The sequence below is a fragment of the Dasypus novemcinctus genome, chromosome 3 (assembly GCF_030445035.2).
Source record: "Dasypus novemcinctus isolate mDasNov1 chromosome 3, mDasNov1.1.hap2, whole genome shotgun sequence".
Taxonomy (NCBI): domain Eukaryota; kingdom Metazoa; phylum Chordata; class Mammalia; order Cingulata; family Dasypodidae; genus Dasypus; species Dasypus novemcinctus.
This window is the reverse complement of record NC_080675.1, coordinates 61,943,189-61,956,151: the sequence shown is the minus strand read 5'-3', so window position 1 is coordinate 61,956,151 and position 12,963 is coordinate 61,943,189. Positions and strand designations below refer to the sequence as shown.

Here is a 12,963-nt window from a genome sequence, read left to right as displayed (position 1 = left end):
GCCTGCCCAGGAGTGGCACCATACACACGAGAGCTGATGCAGCAAGATGATGCAATGAAAAGAGATGCAGTTTCCCAGTGCTACGGAGGGTACAAGTGGGCACAGAAGAACACACAGCAAGTTGACACAGAGAGCAGATAAGGGGTGGGGGGAAGGGGAGAGAAATAAATTAAAAAATAAATCTTAAAAAAAAATGTTTTGAAGTATATTTATTAATATGGAAAAATATTCATGACATATTAAGTAAACAAAAGCAGGTTATAAAATGACAGGATCTATTTTTGTTAATATACATAGGTTTGTATATATGCATGGAAAAACATCTGTAAGGATAAATAACAAGTGTTATAAAGATAAATTATCTCTGGGAGTTGCAAGTTGGAGTGGTTTTCATTTTATTTATATTTTTTCTATTTTTTGGAATATTTTTACAATGAGCTATAATTTTATAATCCTTTAAAAACAGCATAATAATTTTCATTTGGGGAATAAAACTAAAATTATATAAATCCCTTTTTAATGCTTAAAATTTAAGTCTAAAATCCACAAAAGCTAAACAGCATGGTCAATAAAATTTATTTTTTAAATGTAGTTAACATTTTAAAAACATCCTGTTACTCTAGGTACAAACTTTCACTATAAATATTACTATAAATACATTATGAAGAAAGTATAACTGTAAATACAGATGCCATTTTAATTTGCTGTTAAATCCAAAGTATTTTTTTAATAGTAGCCAGCAGGGTCTTCTAATTTTCATATGAAATATCTTACTAAAGATCTTAATACAATGCAGCACTTAGGACCTTCATGAGACTTTATTATAAAGCATTTTTGTAAACTTACTTCTGCCAAATCTTCAAAACAGCTGCCAGCTAAGGGATGAGGACTACTTTCATCAGTCATTTCAACTGTGTCTTCAATCAAACCTAAAAGTTTCACAGTCAATTCATGGATATCTGAAATGTTACTGAAAATCTTTTCAATATCCTGAAAGAAAAATAAAAAGAAAGCTTCAGAAATCCAATGTTGAAAAGTTTCCTTAAAAATTATTAAATATAAACAGTAATATTGGTGTTAAGGATTTATTTCCACCCAATCTCCTTCCAATATACTCCAAGATATTGCCAAAGTCAATGAATAAGGAAGGGAAATAAATGTTTAAAAATCCCTTGGCTTACAAACAGTACAAGTACGGGAAAAAATGTATTCTAGATAGTTTTGTCCATACTTCTAAAACCTCACATTTGCGGAATATTCTGAGCAACTGTTTATATAAAGAATCCTGGCATTTCAATGTTTTAGAACTGGCTCAGATGCTAAAAGACATGACCAAGTTCTTACAAAAGGTAGTAAATGACTGAGCCAGGATCAGAATGAAGATCTGACTCCTAATCCAGATATAGTAAACTAGTTATCACAATTTGAAGTCTGTGACTTAGATTTGAGAAGGGAGTAAATATTTCAATAAAGATCCCATGTGTGAATTTTATCTAAGTTAATGCAGGTTTCAAGTCCCCTGGATACAAACAGATCATATGACTATCCTAGTTATGGTCAACTATTATTCACTCTGCCATCCAATAATGGAAACATCATTGGCTTTGAAGCCTGACCGATGTGAGCCTGAATCCTGACTTCTCCACTTGCTAAATGAATGATCCTGTATTAGGACAATGATGTCTATATCAACAGCTAATATTTGTTGAGCACTTTCATGTGTAATCTTGTAACAGCCTTTAAAGATAGGTACTATTATCATCTTCATTTTACAAATGAAGAAATAGCAGTTAAGTAATTTGTCCAAGGTCATATGGATGATATACAAGGTCCCACCTGATAGTGTTTTTATGAGGTCTAAATAAAACGATTTCTATAAAATGCCCCTGGCACCTATTAGTTCCTCTACAAATGTAAGCTGTTTGAAAACACAGGAGTAGGGCACAAGGGAGTAAATTAAGATCAGTCTTAGGGAGCTGAGGTGGCGCAAGAGATTGAGCACCTCTCTTCCACTCCAGAAGGTCCAAGGATCGGTTCCCAGTGCTGCCTAAAGAGAACACAAGTGAACAGAGAAGAACATACAGAGAGAAGACAGTGAGCACAAAACAGCAAGGGGACCAGTAGAATAAATAAAAATTAAAAAATTAAAAAAAGATCAGTCTTAAGCCATTCATTCCTTCACCCAATATTTGTTGCCCACTGTGCTCTGATCTCAGGTGATCTTCACCTCAAAAAGTGTATAGTCTAGTCTATGCCAAAATATATAGACGGGGAAAAAGTACTTTTTCCATCTCTTGCCCTTTCAGTATTACAGAAGAAATTTTCTGTCACATCAGCACTAATTCAGTGAAAAGGGACCCATAAAAATTAATTCCTGGAGAACAAAAATTGATGGGACACAGACTTCTGGAGCTGCCAGCCAAGCCCACTGTCTACATTCAGCACCAGATCCCAGAGCCACTGCCATGTCCCAGCAGACTGATATCCAGTCTAGAAAAGGTGCAAAAGATTATCTTTGCCAGAGCAAGAAATGGAAAATAAGGACTTCTGAAAATATCTATTGAAAATGAGCAACTTGTGATTAGGTCATATAGTCAGCCTTCAGATTCTTGGGATAAGGATTATGATTCCTTTGTTCTACCCCTGCTTGAGGACAAACAACCATGCTATATATTATTCAGATTAAATTCTCAGGGATATGAATGGATATTAATTGATGGTCTCCAGATCATTCTTATGTTCATCAAAAAAAAGGTGTATGCGGCAACAAGAGCAACTCTTTAAAAGGAGTTTGGGGAGTCGATGTGGCTCAAGAGGCTGAGTGCCTGCTTCCCACATGAGAGGACCCAGGTTCAGCTCCCAGTGCTTCCTGAAAAAACAAAAACAAACAACAAGCAAAATAAACAAAAAAGGGAAACGGACTTTGGCCCAGTGGTTAGGGCATCCGTCTACCACATGGGAGGTCCGTGGTTCAAGCCCCGGGCCTCCTTGACCCGTGTGGAGCTGGCCCATGTGCAGTGCTGATGCGCGCAAGGAGTGCTGTGCCACACAAGGGTGTCCCCCGCATAGGGGAGTCCCACTCGCAAGGAGTGCACCCGTAAGGAGAGCCGCCCAGCGCGAAGGAGGGAGCAGCCTGCCGAGGAATGGCACCGCCCACACTTCCCGTGCCGCTGACGACAACAGAACCGGACAAAGAAACAAGACGCAGCAAAAAGACATAGAGAACAGACAACCGGGGGAGGGGAGGGGAATTAAATAAACAAAAATAAATCTTTAAAAAAATAAATAAATAAATAAACGAAAAAATCAACTCCAGGGGGAAGCAGCTGTGGTTCAATCATATAAGTTCCCACCTACCATATAGGAGGCCCTCGGTTCGCGTCCTGGGGCCTCCTTGTGAAGGCAGGCTTGCCCGCAGACACCATGGAGAGCCACCTCAGCAAGGTGATGCAACAAAAAGAAGGGAGACAAGCAAGAACACAGAAGAGCCTGCAGCAAATGGACACAGAGAGCAAACAGCAAGCAAGCCGCAAGGGAGGAGGGGAAATAAAATAAATACAGACACAGAAGAACGTACAGCGAATGGACAGAGAGAGCAGACAGCACACGAAAAGCCACAAGAGGGGAATTAAAAAAAAAAAATCAACTCCGGGAAGCTGATGTGGCTCAATAGTTGAGAGCTGGTTTCTCACACCCAAGGTCTGGGTTAGAGTCCTTCCTCCCAGTAGCTCAAAAAAAAAAAAAAAAAAAAAAAAAAAGGATATTGAAGGTGATCATATTAAAGATGAAGTATTTGGAACAGTAAAGGAAGATGTATCTCACATGGCTATAAAAAATATTTGTTATCACCATCTTCTCCTGCCTCGTTGACTGCAGCTGAGGAAGAATTCCAACAGATTAAAATTAATAAGTTATGTTGAGTGAAGCAAGCCAGATACAAAAGGACAAATACCATATGACTGTGTTATTATGAACTAAATATATTGTGTAAACTCATGGAGTTAATAATTAGAATATAGATCAACAGAAAATAGAAGGAGGGAAAAGAATGGAAAGCTGTGGATTGATCTGTGCAGACTTGATAAAAGGTTGTCTGTAAATCTTTGGAAATGAATAGAAATGGTTTAAGCATAACGTGTTGTTTGTAACTAGTAGCGCTTTTGTATGGTTATGACAGTGGTTGAAAGGGAAAGTCTAAGGTCATGTACATTACTAGATGGAAAGCTAAAAACTGTAACATGGAGACTATATAAGAGTAAAACCTCATGTAAAACATGAATATGGAAGATATTGCATATATAAGACTGTTTTTACAAAATTTAAATACAAATATACTATAGAGAAGGAAAAAGAACAGCAGCTATGTACAGCAGACAGAAACTGAGAGGTGATGAGGTTTGTTTGGTTTTTATTTATTATTATTGGAATAATGAAAGTGCTCTGGGAAGAATGCATAAATATGTGACTATACTGAATACCACTGATTGTATTTTTTGGATGGATTTATGCTTTCTTAATATGTAACAATAAAATTGATTTGTTTAAAAAAATTAAATGAGATAATTGTGGCTGAAAAGGGTAGTCTAAGAAAGTAAATGTCAACAAGCTAGAGAATAATCTAGGTACTGAATAACACAGTAAACCCGGAGGTGGATGAAAACTGTGGTTAATAGTACAAATGCAAGAATATCCTTCTTTGAACTAGAATGATATACATCACTATTGCAAGGGTGGTGGAAATGTGGAGAAGCATGGGAAAAATACAATTAATGTAACCTATGAACTACAGCTAACAGCAATACTTACATCAATGCCACAGATGTTCTGTGTTAATTATCAGTGGGTTATGGAAAAATATGCCAAATGTATGTTAGGGATCACAGATAGTGATAATAGTCTTACAATATTATTATCTCATAATCCTTAACAAATGGTCCACAACAGTATGATGTGCTGATGAAGGGTTCTTGTAGGGGAAATCACATGTGCACAATTATTTTGAGGGTTCACAACTTCTATAATAAAAATATATTTTTTAAAAGGTTTAAAAAAAATTTTTTTTAATGACTACTTTGCATAGAAAAAAAAGTAATGAGGTAAAAACTGATGTGCATGTGGACACTAAGCATCAAACTATACAAGGAGTAGTATTTCCAATATCTTGAGAAGCTTTTCAGGCTTTGAAAAACTGAATGACTGCTCAACTATGTGCAGCTGGAAAAAGATTTAAAAAAATGAAATTATAATTTTGGCTAACACAACAAATACAGAACTAAAAGATTTGCCAAAGAGGGTTCCCAAGGATTCAGCACATTATCACTTCTTTCTGTATAAACATTCCCATGAAGGAGACTATTTGGAATCCATAGTTTTTATTTACTCAATGCCTGGATATATATGTAGTATAAGAGAATGGAACCCGTATTCTAAATGCAAGAATGCTCTGCTAGAAACTGTACAAAGACAACTACAAATGAATTTAATTAGAAAGACTGAGATAGTTAATGGGGATGAACTGACTGAAGACTTCCATTATGAAGAAGTAGACCCCAAGTAACACGCGCATAAGCAAAGTTTTGTAAAACCAAAAGGTCCTTTGGGAAAAAGAGCAATTTGAAGACTAATTTTTGGTCCAGCTGAAATGGAAGCCACTAATGACTAAAACCATTATATTAATCATTACAATACTAGTTTATTTAAAAGTCCAGCTTTTAGTACAGAAGACCTGACACCATTTCATGTTGGTATAAAGTAGGGGAAAAATTATAATTTAAAAAAATTAGCACTTTTCTCTTCTGTGTGTTCATAAAATTAATGTTATAGAAGATTCATGATTTCTACTTCTGTGTTAAAGCTAGAAAAGGGTTCAACAAAGAAATATTTAATTTGAGCACATTGTTTTCATAGAGTGATAATTCCACAGTTTCACATAATTCTTCTTTCATATATTAAGACCAATTCCAGAAAGTCAATGTCTCAAAGTAGGATACACAAAAAAACAAAGGAGGATATGCTTCTTATTACTCTTTAGTGAGACACTGAATGCTTTTTTTTAAGTGAGAAAAATACCTTATTCATTTTACTTAATGAATATGTTAAAATTCAGGTTAGATTATTTTCTAAGCTCAAAATTTACTGTGCCTAAGAAAAGGTGGAAAGTTGCTTATTCTGAGAAGCAATGCTAACTCTGTCAAACTGAGGATCATGTTTGCAACTTTTAAAAACAGTGCTTTACTACAGCAGTCTTTTCTATCTGACTCTTTATGGCACTGAAATTTCAGATCAGCTAACTATGAAACCTTTAGCGTACACAGATATTTTCTATATTGCAGATTTTTAAAAAACATTGAAAGGTATGTTTAAACAGTCTTAGTAAATTCTCTTTCTAGTGCATTGAAATTTCCATTTCTAAATTAAGTCTTTCATCTTAAGTACCATGAGACCAAATACTTATGTTCAGATTAAAATTTAATATTTTTTTTTTTTTTTTTTTTTTTTTTAAAGATTTATTTATTTATTTAATTTCCCCCCCTCCCCTGGTTGTCTGTTCTTGGTGTCTATTTGCTGCGTCTTGTTTCTTTGTCCGCTTCTGTTGTCGTCAGCGGCACGGGAAGTGTGGGCGGCGCCATTCCTGGGCAGGCTGCTCTTTCTTTTCACGCTGGGCGGCTCTCCTCACGGGCGCACTCCTTGCGCGTGGGGCTCCCCCACGCGGGGGACACCCTTGCGTGGCACGGCACTCCTTGCGCGCATCAGCGCTGCGCATGGCCAGCTCCACACGGGTCAAGGAGGCCCGGGGTTTGAACCGCGGACCTCCCATATGGTAGACGGACGCCCTAACCACTGGGCCAAAGTCCGTTTCCCTTAAAATTTAATATTTTAAAGCAAACAAAACTGAAGTAAAAAATGTTGAAAACATTTTAAACATCAAGATTGAGCTTTTGCTCTGAAATAATATATATTTATAGATATATTTATACCAATGTTCAACAAATATTCAGATTTTATAGTCATTTTAAAGCCATAGTACTTACCAGTCTAACACAGATTATAAATTTAGCATAAGAATTTTGCTTCTATTTAGATCTTATTTCAAAACATCCGACTGTTTTCTATACCACTGCATTTTCAGTTATAATCTAGAGGCATTTCAAGCCTCATTTTTCCTTGATACTTGAAATAGAGGGAGCTAGAACACTTCATCTTATTTAATCTGTAAAACCTACCTCAAGAGCCATATAATTTTGAGGTGATGTTTTCTAAATGAACTGAGGGATCCAGGATTTGGAATTTCTTGACCTAAACCTTATGCTGCATAAAATGAGTATCACAAATGTACATTTCAAAATATAAAATATGAAGCACTCATTTCTAAACTTTATTATGGTACATGAACCTTTCTGACATTCAAGTAAGCAAAGCATATTAGAGTAACTATGGGTTGATACATTTAAAAAAAAATAGAAATAAGAGTATGTGTTTGGGGTTTTGTTTATTTACAAATAATAAGACTATAATATTTAAATATGCAAAATAATCCACATTAATGTTGCACTTTTTACTAAGACACACTTTAAATTGTTTCATGGGTGCACATGTGGACACACATACACAAATTATTACATTAAGAAGCTGGAGCTATGCTGCAGACCTTAGCTACAGCTGTTATTTTTAGTCAGGACTAATATTACCTGTCTTGAGGATATAAAATAATTCAGTAGTGAATGCTCTGCATCATCCATGTGCAATTATACTTTTAAATTCCAGGACATTACATGAAGGTAAATGGACATTCTAGAATATAGATGTGATTACACAGTCAAACTAATTATTGAACCAATGACTGCTGAAAATCAGTGATACACTTGTTAGACAGTAAAACTCATTGTTTACAGTGTATTTTAGATGGCATCATCTTAACACTAGATAGTAAATAAAATATTCCCAATAAATTTAGATAGCAGTAAAGAATTACATGCCTTCTGTGGACATTTTATATCACAATAAATATTTTTCTCTTTAAGTTTTAAAAAAATGATGGAACCCAGAAAAGGCAAAGAAGATAATATTAGCTACCAGCATTTGTTAGGTTTTAATTCTTCCTACCACTACAGACAAAATTCAATTATGCTGCAGTGGAAAAGAACACAAATTCAAGCTGAAGCTCTATAAACTAACCAACCATTTGTGTCAGTTTCCTCAACAATAAGATAGGAATGATAATAACACGCCTTATCTATCTCACAGGACTGTTGGAAAGGTGAAATAAAATGGGGCCTACTTTGAAAAACATAAAATGCCTATTACTTAAGTAGTATGTCCAGTGGGAGTTTTGTTAAGCTAAACATACATACAGAAGAAAAAACAAAATTAAAACACCTTAAACTATCACTTACTCATTCTTTAAGAATGAGTAAAAAAACTCTATCAGTTCCTAATCTTAAAATTCAGTCAGCTGTGCTTGAGAATCACTCCTATTCACTCATGTAACAGTTATTTGGGGATAGGAAGTCAGAAGGTAGAAAATCAAATAAGCTAAAGGCTGAGAATTGAAAAAAAAAAAAAAAAAGTGAAGGACAGACACACAGCTATCTAAGGAAAAGAAAATCATGCCATAAAAGAAGGAAAGAAAATAAAAAAGAAAATCTTTGTTTCAAGATAGACTTTGTCTAGCTGAAGTCCATAATATTTACTTTAGAAGCTATGGAGGTATGTGGCTACCTCTCACAAGGCTGTCTGGATTGCCATTTTACTCATGCCACTGCCAGCCCATCTTCAAACAGAGAGGTCCTGTATGCCTTTGTATATGTGTCATTCTGCATAAACTTTTAAAAGTTCCACTGTTAAAACTTTAAACTACTGCCTTAAAGTCTTACCAAAAGACAAGGAAAGGTAAAGCATTCTCTTCTCTAGACAATACATCTTCACTATCTCCAAATGAATGACTATAAATCTCAAATACTGCATAGCAAAAAGAGATTTCATGCCAGTGTTATCCCCCCTTCTAATTTTGTGCCTAATTTCCATTGTCTCCACACTTGTTACCTTGGTATAACAATCCACATATTTTAAAAACCCACAAATACTATATAACGGAATATTTTTGTTCTACATCAACGTACAGTATATGAAGTTACTATTTATGATTTGAAACTGCTGTATGACATTTTGGGGTACACAGATTTTCACAATCAAAAACATACTTACAGAAGGTTTGAATAGCTTTCTGTCAGAAAGGAAAGCTTCTCGAAATACTTTTATAATCATATTTAATTCTCGAAGATATTGTCTTTCTTCTGCAATTTCAGTTCTGATAAGGTCATAGTAGTTTAGTTCACCTGAAGAGCTAGGTTCATCTTCACAGAGAGAAACCAAACCTATGTCATCCTGATCAAACATGTCCATCAAAACCTGAGAAATATAAATCAGTAAAGTATAAACTTATTTTCCTTACTTTATAAAACTGCCTAAGAATATACGAAATGAACACATTATTAAACATTAGGAGCAGCCTGCAATAAGGTTAATTTATATGAGAAAATTCAGAATAAGATAAAAATGGGAAGTTGTAAATGTTCAAACATGGGGAAATGTAAAACTGTAATATATATATATTTACATACATACACGCACACACAGCAAAAAAAAAAGAATGCCTTTGGAGAACAGCAATCTGAACCCAAATCCCAGCCCAATCACTTACTTGCCTGTGATTATGGACAAGTTATTTATCCTTTTTGAAACTGAGATTTCAAACTGTTGAATGCCAGCTAATTCCTATCAAGCCTTTTGGTTTTCTTTTTTTAAGAGAAGTATGGGATGTAGATTTTATTTTATTTTTTTAAATATATTTTTTATTTATTTTTAAAAGATACATAGATCACATGGGATCTAGAATTTAATGTGAAATTTTCAGATTTATAAGTAGATGGAAAAGAATTCAAATTTTAAGAAACAAACCTAGAGACTCTATTCACTAAGGGGCCAGGAGTTTGAAACATCTGCTATACTTACTGATACAGTAAGCTCATCCACTTAGACAAGTTCCAACTATTATCTACATTATAATCACATCTAAATGTTTATCACTAGACTCAACATTTCCCTGAATTTTAGTCAAGTTTTATGAAAGGCTTGGTAGAAGATGTCTTTACTAAACAAACCTATACATCTATGCTCCAGCTTCAGAATCACTAGTAATAGCAACACCTACTCAGTCTTTGTAACTAGAAACCTTGTCATTACCCTGGACTTACCACTTCTCTACCTTCTCTTTTCTATCAAATCAGTCATTAAATCACATTGACTCTAATTCAGTAAAACCCCTCAAATCTGATCGTTTTTCTCCACCGCTCTCCATGCTTTACATTATTAAACAACCAACATATTTTACATGGATGCACAAGTCTCATAATTTTATATCTCCCTGCCATCAGTCTTCCAAACCCTATCTTCAAAATTATGTGCCTAAAACCAAATTTAGGTTTGTGCCATACCCTACATAAAAATTGATGCTGGATTTTGATTGCCTTCAGAATAAAATTCTAATTTCCTTAGGATAAAAGTTATTTACAATCTGACCCCAATCTACTTCCCTAATCTCATTTCTTATCACACTCTCAAAACCCTTTCCTCACTACCCACTCCATGCAACCTACCCTCTTGCCACTGAACACCATAATTTCACTTTCCTAGCCACTTTAGACCTCTGAAGGTGATGGCATACGCCTTGATTAAAGATGCCCCCTCTTGGGAAGCGGACTTGGCCCAGTGGTTAGGGCATCCGTCTACCACACAGGAGGTCCACGGTTCAAACCCCGGGCCTCCTTGACCCGTGCAGAGCTGGCCCACGTGCAGTGCTGATGCGTGCAAGGAATGCCCTGCCACGCAGGGGTACCCCTGCGTAGGGGAGCCCCACGCGCAAGGAGTGCGCCCTGTAAGGAGAGCCACCCAGTACGAAAGAAAGTTCAGCCTACCCAAGAATGGCGCCACACACACGGAGAGCTGACACAAGATGACACAACAAAAAGAAACACAGATTCCCATGCTGCTGACAACAACAGAAGCCGACAAAGACGACAACGCAGCATAAACACAGAGAACAGACAACTGGGGTGGGGCTGGGGGTGGGGAGAAATTAAAAAAAAAAAAAAAGATGCCCCTTCTGTCTAGAACTTCTTCTCTTACCTTCCTCTTCCCTTCCAACTTCCCTCACAAATTCTTACCCATTTTTTAATCAAAAATATTTTTTAAAAAGCTCAAATATGATTTTCTTTGTATAGCTTTCCCAATTCTCTCTTACTCACCTACCAGAGTCTTTTCCACTGCCTAGAGACTTCTCTTTGCAATCTCTTTGCAGTCTTCTCTCTTTCCTATAAAGCATGTAACTTCTTGTATTGAAATTTCTGTTTATATCTGTTTTCTCCCACTAGACAGTAACTTCTAAGGATAAAAACCATGTTTCCACCTCAAAAACCATAGCATCTGACACACAGTAGATGCCCAAAAGACACTTGTTAAAAAATGTGCATTTATTTTATACATTTGTAAAGTATTTGACTTATAAAGAAGGCTAAAACCCAAATGAGTTAAGGATTGCAAAATACGTTAGGACAATAAAAAGGATTTTTTTTGGTCAATAAAAACAATAAAGAAATAGGACTGAGTATAGTAGGAGTTGAGCTCTATGGCTCTTTCCTACGACCATCTAACTATTCTCAGCAACCTTTGAGGAAATGTGCAAGAATACCTGCTAGCCAAATGGTGCTTGTATTTTAAATGTAAGAAAAGGCATTGATTCTCAAATTCCTTGTCTAGCAAATTATACAAATTCCTAGAAATAATTCATTTGAATTGTTTATTAAACAGATTGTTTGAGATCTCTTGAAATAGTGATCACTTAGAAATCAACTTAGATTTACTAAGATTACATCACGTCACACTACTTTCATTATTAGATTCACAAAACTAGACTCAAAAGTAAAGTCATCTGGATTTTAGCTAAGCATATGAAAGTCTCTTCTTTTTTTTTTAAAGATTTATTATTTATTTATTTCTCTCTCCTCTACACCCCTGTTATCTGCTCTCTCTGTCCATTCGCTGTGTATGTTCTTCTGTGTCCGCTTGGATTCTTGTCAGTGGCACCAGGAATCTGGGTCTCTTTTTGTTGCATCATCTTGCTGCGTCAGCTCTCCGTGAGTGCAGTGCCACTCCTGGGCAGGCTGCGCTTTTTTCGTGTGGGGCGATTCTCCTTACGGGGCACACTCCTTGGGTGTGGGGCTCCCTTACATGGGGGACACCCCTGCGTGGCAGGGCACTCCTTGCACGTATCAGCACTGTGCGTGGGCCAGCTCATCACACGGGTGAGGAGGCCCTGGGTTTGAACCTCGGGCCTCCCATGTGGTCGTTGGACACCCTATCCATTGGGCCAAATCCACCTCCCAAAGTCTCTTCTGATAAACTTGAGATCATGGTAGGGAAATATGAAACAAGGATAGTCAAATTATGGCCACAGGCCAAAGCTACTCTACTGTCTATTTTTATAAATAAAGTTTTACTGAAATACAGCCACACTCATCTGTTTATGGCAACTTTCACTCTACCAAGGCAAAGTTGAGTAGTTGTTAAAAAGACTATATGGCCTTTTCCCTCATTGTGCGCTGACAGCAAAATGGGTCACAAGCAGCTACTGGAGCCATCCACAAAAATTTGACCAGGGTTCCACCCGTGCAGCGTCTGCTCAAACCGACACGGTCTGATCCAGAAATACAGTCTCAAATGTGCTGCCAGTGTTTCTATCAGTATACAAAGGATAGAGGCTTCATCAAGTTGAACTAATTGATTTTCCTTGAACGGACTGTCCCAAACATCTACCTGACTAAACAATGGTAGTTCTCTTTGTATATAAAACAAAACTAAAAAAACTGAAGAAAAAAAAAAGAGAGAGAGAGAGATACTGTATGGCCC

At 36.3% G+C, this 12,963-nt stretch overlaps 1 protein-coding gene and 1 pseudogene across 1 annotated transcript in view; one reads left to right on the top strand and one right to left on the bottom strand.

Moving 5' to 3' along the window:
* SOS2 (SOS Ras/Rho guanine nucleotide exchange factor 2) overlaps positions 1-12,963 on the bottom strand; it is a 136,562-nt gene that overhangs the window by 77,769 nt on the left and 45,830 nt on the right. The window contains exons 5-6 of the mRNA XM_058293450.2: positions 9,205-9,408; positions 847-990 (exon numbers count right to left, since the gene is read on the bottom strand). Of these exons, the coding sequence (XP_058149433.1) occupies positions 847-990; positions 9,205-9,408 (348 nt within the window). The remainder of the gene's footprint in view (positions 1-846; positions 991-9,204; positions 9,409-12,963) is intronic.
* LOC101427820 (twinfilin-1 pseudogene) lies at positions 5,064-5,662 on the top strand (annotated as a pseudogene).